The following is a 20,633-nucleotide window of genomic DNA, read 5'->3' on the forward strand; positions in this document are numbered from 1 at the left end:
CATCACTTATGCCTGGGAGTCTCTGTCCTGGAGAACTGAGCCAATTAATTAATAATCTCTACCAAATTCTTGGCAGGTGTCAACCTGCCCTTCACAAAGTCTCAGCAGCTACATCGCTTCCAAGATGTTTTACCTCAACATCTAGTCCCTATAGGGCTGGAAGGGTGCCCTGGGTTTGCACTGCCCTGAAGCCTTCTTGGGACTTCCCAAAGAGGCTGATTTGCCCTTCAGTGGTAGGCTGAAGCTCTCCTACACCCAAGTACATACCTAATTCCCAGGACAACTAAACTATATATATCACATTCCCTGAGCAAATCAGGCTGAAAAAGAACTGGTCTCTATTAAGTGAAATGAAGTCTGGAGATTTTTAAACACACAGCAAATGTAATCAACAGGTTAAATAAAGAGCTTCTATATGATAGGAGTGCTTCATCTTTAAAATATTTCTGTACTACACTGCTGCTTTCTTTGTGGGCCTTTCATTAATTATGCGCGCTGTTTTTATAGTTTCAATTTCTTACACATTACTTTAATTGTTAGAATTATCAAAAAACATCTTAGATTCAGTTTATTTACATACACAGAGATTTCAGTTAAATTTGGTTTTTAATAACCTTTATATTCTATTGTAAGTTATGTTGGTGACTTTTATTTTTACACATTATTGTGCCCTACATTTTGTTTTTAAAGATGAGGCTTTTGTTTTTATGACCAGCTTCACTGGACCTCAACTGTACATTTTAGGCTTCTAATCTTTGACCATGAATTTGGAGAGGAATGAAACAGTAAATCTTTTTTTTTTTTTTCAGTAAATCATTTCTGAGCCATGATTGAAGGACTTATAAAAACAGTAATACAACTTTTCTCCTGCTGTCACTCCATTTTTGGCTGGAGACTGCACAGTGACATGCTTGTACCTGGGTGTGAATTGGAGTCTGGATGAGGGAAATTGGGGGTCTGCTGAAGGGCCCTGGAAGAAGTTCAGAAGCTTGGAGTGAAACCAAATTTGTTTTCTATGTTTTGCCTCAGGTTTGGCTTGTGAAGGGATTAGAAAGTAAGACCTCTGAAAACAATTTCAGAGAACCATGATGAAACAGCCTGGAGAAGATCTTTACCCAATGAAGGGATTTTTACAACTAGTCTTCCTAAGAGCAGAGCATGAATAAACGGGCTCAAATGGACACAAAATAGAATACACAATATTTGTTTTGATAAAAGGAAAAAATCCCCCGGGTAAAAACTAAAATACTGCCTGTGGAGAACTGATCATCTTTATTGGCAGAATAGAGGCCCCTTTCTAAGACTGAGTGTGATCAGGTTTCAATGTCTTTCCAGGCCCAGGATGCCGAGAGGAAGGCTGGTTTCATGGGGACCAGCATGGTTTCATTGGGTATCAGGAATTGGCATTGGTCATGAAAGAGAAAAGCAAGAGCTTCATTCAGATATAGGTACAGGAAAACATACCATAGAGCAGAACACATAATAGCTGTGTAATAAATACTTTGTAAATAAATACTGAACAGTTTATAAAGAGAGTCTTAGAAGCTGGTTGAATATCACTCTTGTTAACAGATGACATTGACTTACATTCTTCCAATTCTCACTGGTATGAGACAACTTCATGGACACATACATATGGCAGGAAACACTGTGACAGGTTTCTACAGAGGAAGGTTTCCAACCGGTCCTTGCTGTTCCCCTCAGGTTAGACAAAAGTTCCCTCAGTCATTATTCACTGTGACCCATTGTGCCTCCTTCTTTGAAAGGCCATGAGTCTGTCTCTTCAATAGCAAACTCCAGTTTCTTCAGGCGACCTTAGTCATAGACAAGAATCATTCAATATGGCATCAGTTGTGGCAGCAGTGACCAGGGACTCCTTCCTTTTGGCCACAGACCTTGAGCCTTTACAAAGTCCTTAGGGACTCAAAATGACAGGTTTTTTGTTTGTTTGTTTGTTTGTTTGTTTGTTTTGTTTTATGTTTTTGAAAATAAACCAGAGTCAGCTTGCCCATTCTCAGAGGAAGTTGACATGGTCATTCTTTCGAGGGAAGTTATTAACTTTTCAGGGGAGCTTGCTGTTCCCCTGCCAGTACAACTTCTCTTCCACTTTTTTCTTTTTCCATCGGCAGAGAAGCAGCATTTTAAAGGTCTTCCTGAAGGTTCTGTTGCAGAGGGCATAGCAAATGGGGTTGATAGTGCTATTGACATAGCACAGCCAGTAGCCTAAGTGCCACAGGGAGACTGGGACACACTTGTCGCAGAAGGTGGAAACAAGGACCATGATGTTATAAGGGGTCCATGTGATGATGAAGGCCAGGAGAATGGCGCTCAAGGTCTGGGCTGCTTTTCTCTCTTTGACAAGGACCATTCTCTTTCGTTTGGTCATTTGATGGCTAAGGTTTGGATTGAGGCCTTTTGTCGAAGGGTCCTTGGACACCGGGGATGAGCAGGGCATGATTTTCACCTTGCGACAACCATTGTTGGTCTCCTGGGTCCCATCAGCTTTGACCACCAGTCGGAACTTATAGGCCACACATTTCTGACTCCTGGGTCTGTGAGCAGCAGCTGGAGACAAGAAGTATTTTGGTGAGTCATAGTCATTTTTTTCAGTTTGACTTTTCACAAAAGTTTCCTTGGTCTCTTCAGTACTAAACTCTTCCCTTGGGCTTTCCTTGGCCTGACTCTTGTAGACCACTTGGAAGACAGGGTCAGTGGTGGGTTTGTCCTCATCCTCTGAGGAGGGGTAGCTGCTACAGGTAGTGAGCTGCTCAGCTTTGTCCCATTCAGTGCTTGGGCCGGTGGCTTGGGATGGCTTCCCAGTGGTGGAGGTGCTCCTGCGGGAGGATGACCAGGAAGCTTGGTTCCTTTCCCTGTGGGCCAGTGTGGACCAAGGGCAGCTAAAACAGGACCTGAGCAGAGCCTTATGAGCTGGCTTTCTTTTCGCAGTTTCAGCCATGGAGTCAGAGCCCTGGAGGTCAGCAAGGTCCTTGGTCCGCTTCTCTGTTTCCCGATAGATTCGGCAGTAGAGAATCGTCATGACAGAAACAGGAATGTAGAAGGCAGCAATGGCAGTGCCAAAAGTGATGGTGGGCTCAGAGAGGAACTGGATCTGGCATGCATCTGGTGGTACTGTTCGCTCTCCAACTAAGTACTGCCAGCAGAGGATCGCTGGGGCCCAGAGGATGAAGGAGATCAGCCAGGCCAAGCCAATCATGATGCCAGCTCTCTTTGGGGTACGCTTGGCCCGATACGTCAGGGGTCTTGTGATGGAAAAGTAACGGTCAAAACTGATCACCAGAAGGTTCATGACGGAAGCATTGCTGGCCACGTAGTCCAGTGCAAGCCAAAGGTCACAAGCCAGACTCCCGAGAGCCCAGCGTCCCATGAGGATATAAGTAGTGTAGAGGTTCATGGAGAAGATCCCAATGATGAGATCTGCACAGGCCAAGCTGAGCAGATAATAGTTGTTAACTGTCTTCAACTGACTATTGACTTTGAAGGAGATCATGACTAAGATGTTGCCCACAATGGTGATTAGGCTTACCACAGCAGTCACAGCTGCGATTGTGACGACTTCCCACAACCTGTGGCGTTCCAAAGGCTGGTGATTTACTGGGGTGCCATTGACAATAGTTGCGTTGTGGTAAGATCCTCCTTCCATCCTGGTGGAAGAATTTACATTAGGAGTAAGCCAGGTTCTAGACTGTTCTCTTTTCTATCTCACCTCTTTTCTGACAGCATCTGGAAGAGAGGGGGAATATATCAGTTTTGCTTGTCAGTATGAATTTCTTTTTCACTCATTGTTTATAATTTCTAACAAAATATTAAATGTGGTCCCACGCATATTCAGAGCAAGTTGCTATAATCTCTAAAATCTTGATAACATTTTAATAAGGGCGTTTTATGATTACTAATGCCTTAGAGACTTCCTTGTGCATAAAGCTGCTGCCCTCTTGTGGTTCCCATAAACAATTTTTAAAAACGGCTGGGAAGATGAGGAAAGCAGAGGAAGAAGAAAAGAATTAGATTGTTGGAGAGTAGTAATAAGGGAAAAGTAGGCGATATTACGGTACCTTAGACGCCAATGGCCTTCAGGGCAGATGCTTTTTATACTCCTGGCCTGTCGCGCCCTGGGGAAAATGACAAGTTGATCGACTCTATAGTCAAATTGTTAAATATTATTTAGTCTAATTATAAATTCAATTATTGAACATTACTGAGGCACTGTTGTGAGCCAAGACTGTGTTACAACATTTTCCCTGACTTACTGCACAAACTCCCAGTGGATACCTGGTTTTCATTTAGAGGGTGTGAAATTTGCCCCAGCTGTTGAGGATGATGACTCTCCCTCCATTCTTGGGCTATTTTGCAATGTCATAGAAGTGTTTTAAATTATATTTTTATTTGATTACAAAGTAATATGCTCCTTGTAAAAATTTAAGCAATGTCAAAATGTATAACTTAGGAAACAAAAGTCTCCTCTAATTCTGTCTTGCAGAGGTAATCAGTACTAACAGTTTAGTATTTTGATGGCTTTTTCCCATGCATATACTAACCAAGATTTTAATACAGTCATTTTTAAGTGGTGAACTTTTAATGTTTACACTCTGAATTTTATGTTTTACTTAACGAATTGTCACAGACTTCTTTTTTTTCAATCGGTACATCTTTTGGATCAAAGCGATTTTTTGCATTTTAATGACTGCACATTATTCCACTTAATGGATGTACTATAATTTATTTAATCAATTCCTCATTGAAAAATTCCAGGTTTTAAAAATTCAAGAAAAATTTTCTTTTTTAAAATTAAAAATTTATGTACATGATAAAAAGCTTCAATGGGTACAAAAAGGCCAATGATAAAAGATGGGTTTACCTCCCACCTCTGACCTCCAGGCTCCCAATCCCCCTTTTCTAGAGATAACCACTGTTATCATTTCTTATTTTTCTCTCCAGAGAGATAATATGTGTATATAACACATATGTGCATATTTGATGGTATATGAAAAATATTATTTTAATTACAAAATTCCCGTCACCATGACATGATGATAGATAGGGAAGGAAAAAGGGTCTTTTTGATGACCCTCAAAACATGCTATATGATAATACCTGGTCTACCTGCTGGGCAGAGTTGGTGCTTCTTTGATAACAGTAATTAATATAAAGATGAAAGATTTGTGAAGGACTGTAGGTTTTCATTTATATTTTAAACTTTTTAAAAAGATGTTTAAGAATCTCAAATTCAGTATGAGACTGATGATATTGCCTTGTGACAGAAATCAGATTCTCCCGCCTTCCTTATCTTGCACCCTTCTCCTTCACATCTCAACTAATGCAATCCAGTTTACCCATGAAAAGTCGCTTGGTCCTTTTCCATTCTGGCTGCTACCACACTGGTCCAGTCTCCTCCTGGTCCCTTATACCCCTAATTCCTTGGTGTTATCAACATCCAAAAGTTGGCAAAGTAAATCCCAAGGATGCTAGGTCACTAGACAGAGACTCCCCGGCACCCGAAAAAATCAAAGTTACTCTGTACCCAACAATTATCTGGGTAAATACTTTTACACACCCAGACCTAAGTTGTACAGTGCAAGAAAGAGTCTACAGAATTTCTTTCTTTCCCCCTTTCTTCCTTCCTTCTTTTCATCCTTCCTTCCATCCTTCTTCCAATAAATATTTTCGACTGTCTTTTAATTCTGGACAGACTGTGATTTTGGGGATACTATGGAGCAAGACCCAAGTGATGATACAGCTAAATATCTAAGGGTTGGTACTACATGCCATAGGGATGCACGTGAAGGACATCTAACCTGGTCCTGTGAAGGTGGGAAAGCACGTCCTGAGGGAAAAATTTCGAAGCCAAGACTTGGAGCATGAATGCACTTTTTAGCTAGGCAAAAGGGGTGAGTGGAGGTTGGGGAAGAGTGTTTCAGCTTCAGAGGGGAAGAACTTGTTTGTAATACCAGAGGCAAAAGGAGGCATCAAGTACTAGGAAGTCTGAGAAGTGATAGATGAGACTAGAGAGGTGAGGGGTGGGGTGGAGAAGGGACAGGAGTAGACTTGAGAGAGAAGTATGCGTCCTGGGAGAGCTGTGTTAGCTAGTTCCAGACTCCTCCTCTGCTCTAAAGTTCGTCGCAACATCCAGGGTCTTGGGGGCATTAGTCTGAATACACATAATAAAGTGAATTGACTGCTAGCTAAGTTTTTCTAATCAAGTCTTTAAAATAGAAATAGTATTTTAGAAGATTTGAATTTTCCACATAATTTTAAAATAAAAGGTAGTGAGCAATTTATGAAAGATTCTGGAAAACTGGGTGTGCGCATTCTCCTGTGAATGCATGTGTATAAACTGGCTGCTTATCTTCTCTGATCTGATTTCTTATTTGCAAAAAAAGGAAATTGGACTATGGGATCTAAGATCTACATTTCTATGATTTTGTACTTTACATAATGTAATGGTTAATTTTATGTGTCAAAATAACTAGGTTATGATACCCAGCTGCTCAGTCAAATAGCAATCTAGATGTTGTGAAGGTAACTTTCATTTTATTTATATATCTATTTATTTATTTATTTTTTATGGTGACATTGATTAACGAAATCCAGTTAAGTTTCAGCTGTACATTTTAACAGTAAGGTGTATATATATTTACACTCTGTGTTCACCTCCCATAGTTAGATTTCTTTCTGTCACCACATATTTGACCCTCTTTACCCCATCTACCTTCCTCTTCCTGCCCCTGCCCCCCAGTAACCACTAGTCTATAATCCATGTCCATGAGTCTCTGTTTGTTTGTCATGTTCATTTGTTGCTTTAGGTTTATATCCCACATACAAGTGAAATCATGTGATTTTCAACTTTTTCTGTCTGGTTTATTTCACTTATTATGATTATCTCGAGGTCCATCCATGTTGTCGCATATGGCAATATTTCATCTCTTCTTATGGCTGAGTAATATTCCATTCTATATACATACCACAGCTTCTTTATTCAATCATCTACTGTAGGACACTTCAGTTACTTTCATGTTCTGACCAGTGTGAATAATGCTGCTATGAACATTGGTGTGCAAATATCTTTTTGGATATGGGTTTTCAAATCTTTGGGGTAAATACCCAGTAGAGGGATTGCTGAATCATATGGCAGATCAATTCTTAGTTTTTTGAGGAAACTCGATACTGTTTTCCACAGTGGCTGTACCAATCTGCAGTCCCAACAGCACTGTATGAGTGTTCTTTTCTCCACATCCTTTCCAACACTTGTTATTACTTGTCCTGTTGATTATAGCTATTCTAACAGGTGTGAGGTGGTATCTCATTGTGGTTTTGATTTGAATTTCCCTGATAGCTAGCAATGTTGAGCATCTTTTCATATATTTGTTGGTCATTTGTATGTATATCCTCTAGGGAGAAGTGTCTGTCCAGGTCCTCTTCCCATTTTTCGATTGTATCATTTTTTTTTGTTGTTGTTATTATCGATTTGTATGAGTTCTTTGTATATTTTGGATATTAGGCCCTTATTGGAAGTGTTACTTGCAAATACATTTTTCCATTTGGATGATTGTCTCTTTATCTTGATGATGGTTTCTTTTGCTGTTCAGAAGCTTTTTAGTTTGATGTAGTCCTATTCATTTATTTTTGCTTTTACTTCCCTTGCCTTTGAGGTCAAATTCATAAAATTCTCTTTAAGTCCGAGGTCCTTGAGTTTTCTTCCTATGTTTTCTTCTATGCATTTTTATTGATTCTGGTCTTATATTCAGGTCCTTAATCCATTTCGAGTTAATTTTGGGGTGTGGTGAAAGACAGCAGTCTATCATTCTTTTGCAGGTAGCCTTCCAATTTTCCCAGCACCATTTATTGAAGAGGTTTTCTTTTCTCCACTGTATCTTTTTGGCTCTTTTGTCAGACATTATTTTCCCATATAAATACGGGTTTACTTCTGGACTCTCAATTCTGTTCCACTGATCTCTGTGTGTGTTTTTCTGCAAATACCATGATGCTTTGATTATTGTCGCTTTGTAGTATAATTTGAAGCCAGGCAGAGTGATGCCTCTAGCCTTGTTCTTTTTTCTCAGAATGGCTTTGGCAATTCAGGGTCTTTTGTGCTTCTGTACAAATCTGATGATTTTTTGTTCTATTTCTTTAAAAGATGCCAATGGGATTTTGATGGGGATTGCACTAAATCTGTATAATGCCTTAGGTAATAAAGTCATTTTACATATGTTGATTCTTCCAATCCAAGAACATGGAATATCTTTCCATTTCTTTGTATCTTCTTTGCTTTATTTTAATAGAGTCTTATAGTTTTCATTATATAGGTCCTTCTATGTTTCATTAGATTTATTCCTAGGTATTTTATTCTTTCTGTTGCAATTGCAAAAGGAATTATTTTTTCCACTTCTTTTTCTGACACTTAGTTAATAGAGTATAGAGATGCTAAGGATTTTTGAACATTGATTTTGTATCCAGAAACTTTACTTTATTTGCTTATTGTTTCTGGTAGTGTTCTTGTGGAATCTTAGGGTTTTTTATATAGAGAATCATGTCATTTGCAAATAGTGACAGTTCGACTTCTTCATTTCCTATTTGGATGCCTTTTATATCTTTCTCTTGTTCGATTGCACTCACTAGGACTTCCAATGTTAAATCGAATAACAGTGGTGAGAGTGGACAGGCTTGCCTTGTTCCTGATCTTAGAGGAAAGGATTTTAGTTTTTCACCATGAAGTATAATATTGGCTGAGGATTTGTTTTTTATGGTCTTTATTATATTAAGGTACTTTTCTTCTATACCGATTTTGTTAAGTGTTTTGATCATAAATGGATGCTGTATCTTGTTGAAGGATTTTTTGCATCTGTTGATATGATCATATGATTCTTATTTTTAAATTTGTTTATGTGATGTATCACATTGCTCAATTTGCTTATGTTGAACCATTCCTGTGCCTCTGGGATGAAGCCCACTTGATCGTGGTGTATACTCTTTTTAATATGCTGTATTCAGTTTGCTAGTATCTTATTTAGGATTTTAGCCTCTGTGTTCATGAGAGCTATTGGTCTGTAGTTTTCTTTTTGTGTGTTATCTTTTCTAGGTTTTGGTATCAGAGTAATATTGGCCTCATAAAATGATTTCGGGAGTATTGCCTCCTCTTTGATATTTTGGAAGAGTTTGAGAAGAATAGGTATTAAATCTCCTTTGAATGTTTGCTAGAATTCACTGGTGAAACCATCTGGTCCTGGACTTTTACTTTTTGGTAGGTGTTTGATGATTGCTTCAATTTCCACACTGCTGATCAGTTTATTTAGATTTTCTAGTTCTTCTTGATTCAGTCTAGGAAGGTTGTGTTTTTCTAAGTTCATTTCTTCTAGGTGATTAAATTTGGTGTTGTATACTTTTTCATAGTACTCTTGTATAATCCTTTGTATTTCTGTGGTGTTTATTGTAATTTTCTCTCTTTCGTCCCTGATCTTATTTGTGTCCTTTCTCTTTTTTTTTTTTAAGTGAATCTAGACAGGGATTTGTCAATTTTATTAACCTTCTCAAAGAACCAGCTCTTTATTGCATTTATTTATTTTTGGTTTGTTTTCAATTTCATTTTTTACTGCTCTAATTTTGATTATTTCTTTCATGAAAGTAACTTTTAGATGTGAATAACATTTAAATCAGTAGACTTCAAGTAAAGCAGGTTACTGTTATAATGTGGGTAAGCCTCATCCAATTAGTTGAAGGCCATAAGGGAAAAGACTGAGGTCCGCTAAGAGGAGGAAATTCTGCTTCCAGACATGACTATGACGCTGGCTCCTGTTGGAATTTCTAGCCTATTAGCTTGCACTACACATTTTAGACTTCCTAGCCCCCAAATTTACATGAATCAATTCCTTAAAAAGTTCTTTTTATCTTTCTTTGATAAATGGAACAAACACTTTGATAAATGGAAAGGAAGATCATTTATAGTGGCAACATCATCTCATAATTATACAACTAAATCTGGCATTAAGCAGGTTCAGGTTCAAAATCTAGTTCCATTGGGCATATTACTTCTCTAAATTTTAAACTTTTCAACTTTAAAGTGGGGATGATAAGAGTCCTTACCTTAAAGAATTGTTTAAGGATAAAATGAGATAATCCATGTTAAGCGTTTGTTACAGTGCCTGACATAGGGAAATTGTTCATTACAAAGTAGCAATCTGGCAAGAAGTTATCAAAATGACTCTTCCTGTTGTGGGAATGGGTATGAGGCATAGCCTTTTAAGGGACGATTTGGAATGAAATGATGAAGCAATACTTTTGCTACTTTGAGCTGGCTGTTTGGGATGCTTCATGGTGCCAATGATACTTCCCCCTTTGTTTGTGTAGCTGGTGTTCTACCTCTAGAGGAAGATCAAATTGTGCCCAACCAGTAAAGCAATAACCTTGAAGAGAGCCAAGGCTAACCATAGTCTTTCTCAAAGTCTGCGCATTAGGATAGGACTACATCAAGATGCTTGATTGAAAGAAAAATGGTTCCATGGTCAAATAAGTTGGAAAAATGTCATATATTATATATAAAGCTCTCAGAGGTATAAAAGACACCTTAGCCCGGTGAAGGCTGAGAGGACACTATTTACTTTCGTTTAACTCAGAGTTGGCTTAGTGTGTCTAACTTTTTTCAGGATCTGTTAGTATCCTGTGGCATCCATGGATCACACTTGGGAAATACAGTTTAGTAGGAAACATACTGAACTATGAGTATGAAGATCTGAGTTCTAATTTCAGCTTAAATCTTGTAATTTGAGATAAACCTCTGTTTCCTCATATGTATGAGAAACTGGGGGCCCCAGTTTCCTCATACATATAATTAAGAGACTGGAATTGATGATTTGTCCTTTAAAATGCTTTTAGCCTTTTCGTGTAGACTCACAGTAGAAAATATCAGACACTGTATTACTTTTTAGACCTCAACTTTCCTCTATTCTCAGCTAGGGAAGTAGCAGTTATTTAGCTGCTCTGAAAGTTAGTGCAGTGAAAGCAGCTCTTGGACAATTTGGCATTCTCAGTTTTCTCATCTGTGAAATGATAAAACAATATCTGCTCAGTCTACAGGGTTGTTTCAAGGACCCTCAAATGAGACAATGAAGAGAAAGCACTAAGTCCTATTCCAGTGTCAGTTTGGGGTTGTAATTATAAAATGAAGGGTTAGTCGAAGTAAGTGGATCACAGCACAGGCAGTTCATTAGAACCTTTAGAAACTTTAGAAACTTTAGAAAAGTACTAATGTCTGGGCCCCACCTGAGACCTGCAAACTCTGAATCTCTGTGGGAGAGATTTGCACATCACATGGTTTTGAAATTCCTCAGGTGACTCTCAGGTGTGCAGCCAGGTTACTACTCAAGGTTCAGGTGATAGATAGGCAGTATTGGCATCAACTGGGAGCACGTTAGAAATGAAGAATCCTCGGGACTAGTATCAGTGTTTGTGAAAATGTAACATGCTAATGAATTAGGTAGAAGACTTGTTAACTTGCAAAAAGTTGGGGTTTGCAATTCCACGTTTTTCAAAATCTCCCAAGTGTTCCCTATGCTCCTGAGCCATGACTCATACTTTAAACAACAAGGCTGAGGAAAATTTCTGAACTTCCTAGAAAAGAGGAACCAAAGCATACAAAGGTGCTGTTGAAATTGGAAATTTTCAACTGAAGTGTGCAGTAACATTTGGATCCCCCTTTGCCTTCCGAGAACATTTGAATTCATTTCATTTCTTCTGTTTGAAATTAAAGCATATTTCCTTTCCAGCTTTGCTCCCCTCTATTCTTTCCATTTTCTCCCCTCATTTTTGACAGAATAATTTCCCCCAATTCCCAAGCTGCTGGGAATGGACAGATCTTTCTACAGACAAAGGCATTTGGGACATGAGGTAGGTTCCACCGCTAATGCATTGATATCTTTTGTGGGCAATAGTAGAGTGTGAAAACTGAGTTTCAGCAGTGCTGGTCAGGCATGATAGTCTTCCACAATAAACTTTCTGAGTTATTAAAAGGTTTGGAGGAAAAGATCGTTTTTATGGAGGGATAACTTTTTTAGGTCTCAGAGTCAAATGAAACATTAAATGGTATCTGGAGTGGGGAGTGGTGAGCATTCTTCCGAGTTCTTATTTGGTTACTCAAACTTTAAAATTTCCCATTTTCCACCACACTGTTGAGAATATGTTTAATTCTTGGATCCCAGAATGAGTAGAGAGCAAATAATCACCCACCCCAGGGTTATTTTTCACTGTTGAACAGAAAACAAAGACTCCCAGAGAAATAAAAGTCTCCCTGTTCTCAATCTTAGCAGATTGTTTCTTGCTTCTTTGTTGTCTATAAATTACAAAGGAAGCAAAACAAGATATAAGCCAAAAAGGTAACACATAAGCCAGAAAAGGTAACACTGTGTACCAGAGGAGTCCCCTTCTTTGAGTGTCCTCTCTTACTTGGAAGTTTTGCATAAGATGAATTTAGACCACGTTTTTCTGAAATGCCTTTTTTTCTGAGAAGCTTTATGCCCCAACCTCTCTTTGCTATTCTTTACTGTTTCTATAGCAACCACAGAGGAAAATTTTAATAGCATCTATAGTCCAGTGATATCAGGACTCCATAACTAGCTCATGTTGTTATCATGTGGAGTATTCATAAGGTGCTCTTTCCCACCCTCCCTTTTCAGGGACAAATCAAGAAAAATTAGGCTTATTGTATACCTTAAATTGATACAATGTCATATGTCAACTATTTCTCAAAGAAAAAGAAAAAAAGAAAGAAAGTAGGTTTAAATTCATGTGGTAACTTTGGGTTAGATATCAGGAAAAATTTCTGATGAAGGAATGTGTGAGTAAGGGAGGTTCTGGATTTGACTTTCTTGGTTCCTATTTGAAGTAATGTCTATCTAACATTTTTTGACTGATGGAGTAGAAATGCTGTCCAAAGATATGTCGTGATTAAAAAGGACTTCTCAATGTTACTGAAGCAATAATATGTAGAGAATTTTAACATGACATGTTTTTTAAAACATGTTTTGTGCTCACCACTGTGCTATATGTCACAGGGCATAGAAAAGATATATATATATAAATAGTTCTTGAACTGAAGGAGTTATCTTTTATAGTTATAAGAAAAAGAGGATATAAGAATTAAGTTGAGCCTCTACACTGCATTTATGTGATGGAGAAGACTATTCCCGAGGACATCCAATGATTATATTTTAATTGGGGGAGAGGAAAATAGAGGTAAGATTGCTTTACATGAAGGCGTATACTGGAGCCATTAGTGTACGCACTGTGCCCCCTTAGGCCTGGAGCTGCCTACGTTGGTCACCTTCTGTTGGAGTCAGTCTTGTCTTGTTATCCTGGAGTACAGGAAAATATCGTTTTATATGTGTGCCATAACATGAAATAGTTTGGGAAGTACTGCCACAAATAGATTTATGGAAGAATCTTGAAGTCTAGAAGCTCTTGACTGTATCGTCCAAGTGTTCCCAACAGACTTAATGTCATGGATAATAGTCACATTTGAATTCCTGAGGATGGCATGTTGTTCTGGAAGCAATAAGAGAATGTTTCAAAGGAGCAGGGAATGATCAACTGTATCAAATGAAGCTGATAAAACAAGAAAGATTAGGACAGAGACCTGATTATTGGATTTGGATACATGAAGACCATAGTGAACTTTGATAAGTCACTTTGGCAAAGTGGTAGGCATAAAAACCTTGTGGTGTGGATTAAAGAGCAAATGGGAGCATTGGAGACCGTGCTATAGATGACTCTTTTGAGGAGCTTTGCTCTAAAGGGAATAGCGAAATGGGGCGGAAACTGCATTAGGATGTGAGATCAAGAATTTTTTTAAAAAAGGAATGGTGGAAATGCAGCATGTTTGCATGCTAATGGCAATCATCTATCAGAAGGTAAAAACTGCATGTAGGAGAGAGTGGGAGCAGTTGCTGCAGAGGTGTCCTCAAGGAGGTGAGCAGGGATAGGACTTAGTGTGATAAGAGTGCACCGGAGCAGCAAGGAGGAAGACTGCATGGGTACAGACATAGATAGGTTGGCTGTTAGTTGTGGTAATGGCAGTAGTGGAAATTCTTTCCTGATTGTTACATTTCTCTGTGAAATTGAAAGCAACGTCAGCAGCTGAGAGTGACAATGGAAGCAGAGAGAAAGGAGCAAGTTGTGAATTCTCTCTTGGGAGTTTGCTCTGTCATTTTTGGGCATTCCCCACCTCTGCCCCCAGCTCTAGAGACCAAAGCACCACTGTGACCTGACAGGCAGTTCACTTGCCCTCATCTTCACCAGGTAATAGGCTGGAGATTCTGGCCTGATAGGACAGCCCCAAAGTCCCTCCCCTGAAGCTCAGTGAGCACCCCTCCACAGTGGATGCAGCTGTTCAAAAACATGTAGTGAATAAGACATCTTTTTGAGAAACCATATTAGTGTTTTCCAGTTTGCATTGTTCATATACTAAGCATCAGAAATCAACTAAACTGTAGAAAATCTACTTGCCTATGAAGAGAAAAATCAGGAAGATGCATTTGTTCAATGGAAATTATATTTGCAAGGTGACAGTGCTTTTTGTTTTTAAAATCCTATCATAACATCCGCTTTCATCAAACAGAGCTTGGAGGTTTTCTTGTGATGTGTGAAGGCTCAAAAATTACCTTTAAGATAGTGGTTCTCAAACTTGAGCAGCATCAGAATCACTTTATGCGGGGTTTGTAAAACCACTGGATTGCTGGGCCTTATCCCCAGTTTCTGAGTTTGGGATGAGGCCTGAGAATTAGCATTTCTAACAAGTACCCAGGTGATGCTATGTTGCTGGTCTACCTTTTGAGAACTGTTGTCTTAAGAAATTGGCTTCCGGTGTTTAAAAATTAGGTCATATGTTTAAACACATGCAAAAACTGCAGTTTATTTTATTAAGGAGCTACCTATGTAATTCGGCACTTTGATATCTCATGAATTCTAAGGGAAAACCGAAAATTTTATTTATACAATGGCATGTTTAATTATCAAGGAAAAGCAATACTAGATAATACCCCTTCCCTTGACTTATCAAATCAAAATGTCTCTGGTTTCTTGCAATACAAGAGGTACTTGTGTGGCATTTTCATTTTTGATGACACTTTTCCCATGCAGATCAGACTCAAATAACACTCAACATCCTGGTGAAAAGAACTTCTGCTACTGGTGTCCTCCAATTAGGAAGTGTTAGCAGAGGACTTCGGAATTCTTCATATCTTAAACACTACTGGTTGAATTGAAAATAAAAAAAAAACAACAACAAAACAACCACACTTGAATTAATAGATGGGGGAGAATAATATAGTTCCTGGACTTCTGATGGAAACTGTAGCATAAATTCAAGAACACAGATTATGAAACCAGACTGTCTGGGTATGAATCCCAGTTCTGTCACTTATTATATTGAGCTAATTATTTAACTCCTTTGTGACTCAGTTTTCTTATCTGTAAAATAGAAATAATATTACCTCATAGAAATATTATGAAGATCAAATCAGTATTAATAAAGTGCTTAGAATACTGCCAGGAACAAAGTGATGTTAAATGTTAGCTCTATCTATAAACCAGTCCATGAGTAAAACAAGCATACTTTCAGTAGTTATCAAGTCTTAAACTGACTGCTAAGTGAAACTATCGAGCATAGTCAATGTGCCCTAATGAAGTTGGCTTAATCCGAAACCCACTGATCTTTTTAACCTCATAATTTTGGAGGCTTCTTGAGGGAGTAAAATTGCTTTGTGCTAGTAGTTCTCATCCAGGGTGATTTTGCTACTCAGCAAACATTTGGCGATGTCTGAAGACATTTTTGTTTGTCACAACACAGTGGAGGAGGATTGCTAGTGCATAGCAACTATAGTAGTGCATCTTTACAAGTGGTTTCACTTTGTGGTTTCAGTTAACCGCCATCAACAGTGGTCCAAAAATATTAAATGGAAAATTACAGAATATAAATTATTAAGTTTTAAATATCTCACCATTCTTAATATGATGAAATCACTCATCATCCCACTTCTTCCCACTTGGGACATGAATCATTGCTTTGTTCAGGCGTCTTTGCTGTATGTATATGCTACTGGCCCATTAATCACTTAGTAGCTGTCTGGGTTATTAGATCGCCTTGGTATCATAGTGCTTGTGTTCAAGTAACCCTCATTTTACTTAATAGCCCCAAAGCACAATTTGGATATGCCAAAGGGAAGTCGTAAAGTGCTTCCTTTTAAGTGAAAAGGTGAGTACAGTATAACATTTTGAGATGCATTCACATAATTTTTATTACAGCATGTTGTTATAATTGTTCTATTTTATTAATATCTGTGCCTAAGTTATAAATTAAACTTTATCACAGGTATATGTGTACAGAGAAAACAGCATATACAGGGTTTGGTACTATCCTTGGTTTTAGGCATCCATTGGAGGTCTTGAAACATATCCCCTGAGGATAAGGAGGTAATACTGTAGTTGGTACAGGCCAAGATCCTGCTAAATATCAATACACAGGACAAACTACCACCACGAACATTATCTACCCCTAAATGTGCCAAAGTTGAAACACTGATTTGTGCTAATGTCTGGCATGAGAAGAGTATGTGGATGTTCATCTTCTTAAGAGCCCAAATTGGTGGTGTGCTGATAAATATAGTAATGATTTGTTTCCACCCCCACAGGCAACAAAGCCCTGATTTACAGAATGTGCCCATTTCTGTAGTGTAAAAGTTCCCACTGTGGCCCATTTCAAGCTACTGACTATAGAATTGGGAAGAGACAATGTACCAAACCATTATCAGTCTTGGCCATACAGGGTTGGGGGCCAGGTTGTCCACTGAGTTCTTAAAAATACTCTTCATATCTGTATCTCCTGTTAGCTTCTTTACAGACTGCAGAAAAAAGGGTAAAATTCTTGTTACTCTTCCCATCTTCCTGCTGCTATTCCCTGTTTGTCTAGAGGCGAGATTATTGAATTTGAGTTTAGCATGGGGATGAATAACTTAATCATCCTGAATGCCACGATTAGTCTTAATTTCACAAGTAGAGACAAAGAAAAAGGAGGAAAATAGGGCCTGGAGGAATAAAAAGGAGAAGGCTGGAGCAGAAGAGAGAGGGAAAAGAGAAAAATTGAAGAAATAAGTGCCCACTGACAAAGCAGCAATACAGAAATATACAGAAGACAATGTTAAAAAATATTATTAACCTGACAACCCCCCTGACACATTCTCTCCGCTAACCCTCTATTCCCTCTTGACTAATGGCATCAACTATCTGATCATTCAAACAAGAAACCTGGGCATCACCCCTAACTTCTCACCCCCTTAACAATTGGACATGAAATCCTATTAATTCTCCCATCTCCTATCTGTCCTGTTATCTGCCTCCTTGGCTCTCAACTTAATTCAGGCCCTAATTATTTGTGGCCTGGAATATTCTAGTGGTTTCCAAATGGCTTTTCATAAGATTCTAATTCTCCACGGAATATTTTTTTTTTTTTTTGAATACAGGGGTTAAGAGCAATAGACTCTGAAGCCAGGCTACCCTGGGTTCCAGTGATTACATTACTTAATAGCTGTGTGATTTTGGAAGTTAACACCTCTTTTAGAGCTTTCATTTGTAAAACAGGGGCAATGCTAGTGCTTCCTCATGGGGCCATTCATTATAAGGGTTAAATGAATTGCTATAAGGGACTTAGAAGGGCATTTGATGGATAGTACATGCATAGTACGTACTATGTTTGAGTTTCTCTGCAGTTTTTCTTTGGTGGTTCCCTCTGTCTGGAAAGCTCCCCTACTCTCATCAACTAGGCAAACTCCTGCTCAACCATCAGGCCTTGGCTCAAGGGTTTATTTCTCATGAAACCTTGGGCAATGACTCATTTAGGCCATTTAAATTTTCTTTCTTGAGCCTTCATCTTGAACTTCTCACTGCACTCAGTACACCACACAATCATCAGTTTACAGGAATATCTTGTGGAAACTGAGCTACCTGAGAGCAGGAACGTTGTCTTTTTTTTTTTTTTTAAATTTCCAGGACCTAGTACTATGCCTGACAGAGTTTAAAAGCAATGAAGTGTTTTATATATATATAATATAAAAATTTATTATTATATATATAATTCATTATATACATGGTATAAGAAAGGGCCAGAAAGAAATGGGAAGGAAACACTTGTTTTGCTACTCTGACATTTTAGATCCCTTTAAAAAAAAAAAAAAATTCAGCTGGTTTTCTGTAATAGAGTTAAAAATGGCTCCCATGTATAGGTATAACCAATTGCCCTTCTCCTTAGTTAAAAATATAGACAGGATCCATTAAATGTACTACTTAGCAATAAAAAGAAATATTAAATCATAAAACATGAATCTCAAAAACTTTCTACTAAATAAGCGAAGAGACACAAACATACAAAAATAGACTGCAGCGAGACTGTCTAGCTAGAATGCCAGGTCCACTACCTGGCTGTTACATAAGGCAAGTTGCTTAACCTCTCTACGGCTGTTTCCTCATCTACAAAATAAGGGTAACAGTAGTACCTACATGTGGCTGTTAAGGAGAATTAAATGCTCACGTGCTCAGCAAGTGTGAGCTAAAGTCATTTCTACAAAAATTCTCTTGAGGACCTCAGAGCCCATTCTATCCATCTAGTAGTCTTGTACTGTTCTCTACCACCAGTTGATTGCTGCAGTCCACCCCCACCTCTCCTGCCTTTTCCTCCATACCTCCTCTTGAACCCCGAGTTCTGTATACTTTAAAAAATTATATTCAATCTTGAAAATCGGGAGATTAAACAGAAAAAAGAAAAATTAACTCGTTGGAAATCTCTCTACACAGTTAACCACTGCTAACGGTTTGGCATACACTTTTTTAGACCTCTTCTTATGCAAATACACCCGTTTGTATTTTTAACAAAATGAGTTATACAAACTGTTCATGTTCTATAACCTGTCCCTTTACATTACAACGGTCCCGCCCCCAGACGCACTCCTGACCCCCACCGCCAAGTCGGTCCCTCACCTGAAGCCCTAGGCTTCCCCGAGCCCGGGCTCCCCCCCGCCCCCCCGCGCCAGGACCCGGGGCCGCCCCGCCCCCGCCCTCCATCCCAGCCCCACACCCCGCGCTCGCGGCTCCTCCGTGCAGGCCCGTTTCCGGTGGGGCTAGGGCGTCTCCGCCGCGGCCGGGCTCTCGCTCGTTCGGCACCGCCGGCGGCAGCCAGATGCAGGCGCAGCGAGCAGCTCTGGGCGGCCACGGACGCCGGCCCGGCCGCGACCGACCCGGCGGGGACCGGGCCGGAGCCGCAGCGGCGCTGGCGAGAGGCGGCGGCGGGGACGGAGGCGGCCGCCGGGGCCGCGGGCGGGGTTTCCGCGGCGGCCGAGGAGGGGGCGCCCCGCGAGGCGGCCGCCGGCAGCCGGGCGGCCGGGGCGCCCGGACCAGAGCGCCGGTAAGAGGAGATGGCTGGTGGGGTTGGGGTCGCGGCCGCGCGGAAGCGGGGCTGCCGGCGTCCGGGACGCGAGTCGAGAATCGCGAGCGGCGTGCGGGGCGCGCGTGGACGCGTTGGCAGCGGCGCCTGCGCGGGGCAGGTAGAGGGCGGGGACGCGGCGCGTTCGCGTGCGCGCCCCTTGCGGTCTCCCCGCTGGGCAGCCGCGTAACCGGGGTTCCCCGGGTCTCCCCAGCCCGCCCGAGGGGTTCTGGGCCCGTCATGGTTAAGAACCCAGAGACAGAGAGACTGTGTGTCAGGGCAGCAAGCTGAGGGGACACGTTGGGTTCAGGTGGGGTGTCACTGTGATACATCCTTGTGCAGTGGGGTGCGGCCAGGGCTTGGTAATGGGCAGCCTGACAATATGGAGAGACATTCCTGTGATGAGAGAAGGGATTTTTTTTTTTTAATTAAAAATTTTTTTCTCAATTATTGTGTTCACTGTGCAATGCGTGGCACACAGTAGGTGCATAATGTTTATTGAAGGACTGAAGAATACCCCCTACGGATTGGACTTTTTAGTTTTTAGTATTTGGGGGCAGGATCTTATACTTAGTTCTCTCTCTCTCTCTTTTTTTTTTTTTTAAATAGTGTAATAGTTGTCTTTAATTATATTTGTGTACGAATCAATGGTCACTGGCCTTCATCTTTCTGAATTTTCAATCTGTAAATGTTTCAGTAGTCAGGTTTGAATTTTAATAGCAATATGACTGATCGATCTTCATCACACATTCGTAAGGAAATTTCTTAGAGACTGAAATAGGAATGATGAAGGCAAACTCTTATTCCACTGATGTCCCAGCTAAAGGAGTTAGATTTCTGTCTATGAGATGTTCTGCTTTTACACTAACATTTGTAGTACGAAGCTATATGTTTTGAATTCTCATGTGCATAGATTAAAATTTTTTTTGATTGGTAGGAAATTTCCCGTTACTGAAATGCTTAAGTATTTGCAATATCTTAAGGTCACAGTAGGTGAGACATCACTAAACATAGTAATTGTATACCAAAATGCAGATTTAGGGAAAAAAAAATTATAAAACGTAAGGTTTTAAGGGTAACATAACCTTGTTAGGGTTAAGGTAGGTAATAAGTAAAATTTGAGGTATGAAGAAATTCTTAGGGTCAGCTTATTAGGAAATGA

General features: G+C 39.8%; 2 protein-coding genes across 2 annotated transcripts in view; one reads left to right on the forward strand and one right to left on the reverse strand.

The window, feature by feature from the left end:
• Positions 1–634: 634 nt before the first annotated feature.
• Positions 635–3,824, reverse strand: CHRM5 (cholinergic receptor muscarinic 5). Its single transcript, XM_016160798.2, has one exon. The coding sequence runs from the start codon at positions 3,659–3,661 to the stop codon at positions 2,063–2,065; it is 1,599 nt and encodes a 532-aa protein (XP_016016284.1). The 5' UTR covers positions 3,662–3,824; the 3' UTR covers positions 635–2,062.
• Positions 3,825–11,890: 8,066 nt separating this feature from the next.
• The window catches only part of AVEN (apoptosis and caspase activation inhibitor), a 150,602-nt gene continuing 141,859 nt past the window's right edge, over positions 11,891–20,633 (forward strand). The window contains exons 1-2 of the mRNA XM_036239540.1: positions 11,891–11,895; positions 19,036–19,453. Of these exons, the coding sequence (XP_036095433.1) occupies positions 11,891–11,895; positions 19,036–19,453 (423 nt within the window). The remainder of the gene's footprint in view (positions 11,896–19,035; positions 19,454–20,633) is intronic.

This window comes from Rousettus aegyptiacus, unplaced genomic scaffold (genome assembly GCF_014176215.1).
Source record: "Rousettus aegyptiacus isolate mRouAeg1 unplaced genomic scaffold, mRouAeg1.p scaffold_m13_p_3, whole genome shotgun sequence".
In the NCBI taxonomy this organism is placed as follows: domain Eukaryota; kingdom Metazoa; phylum Chordata; class Mammalia; order Chiroptera; family Pteropodidae; genus Rousettus; species Rousettus aegyptiacus.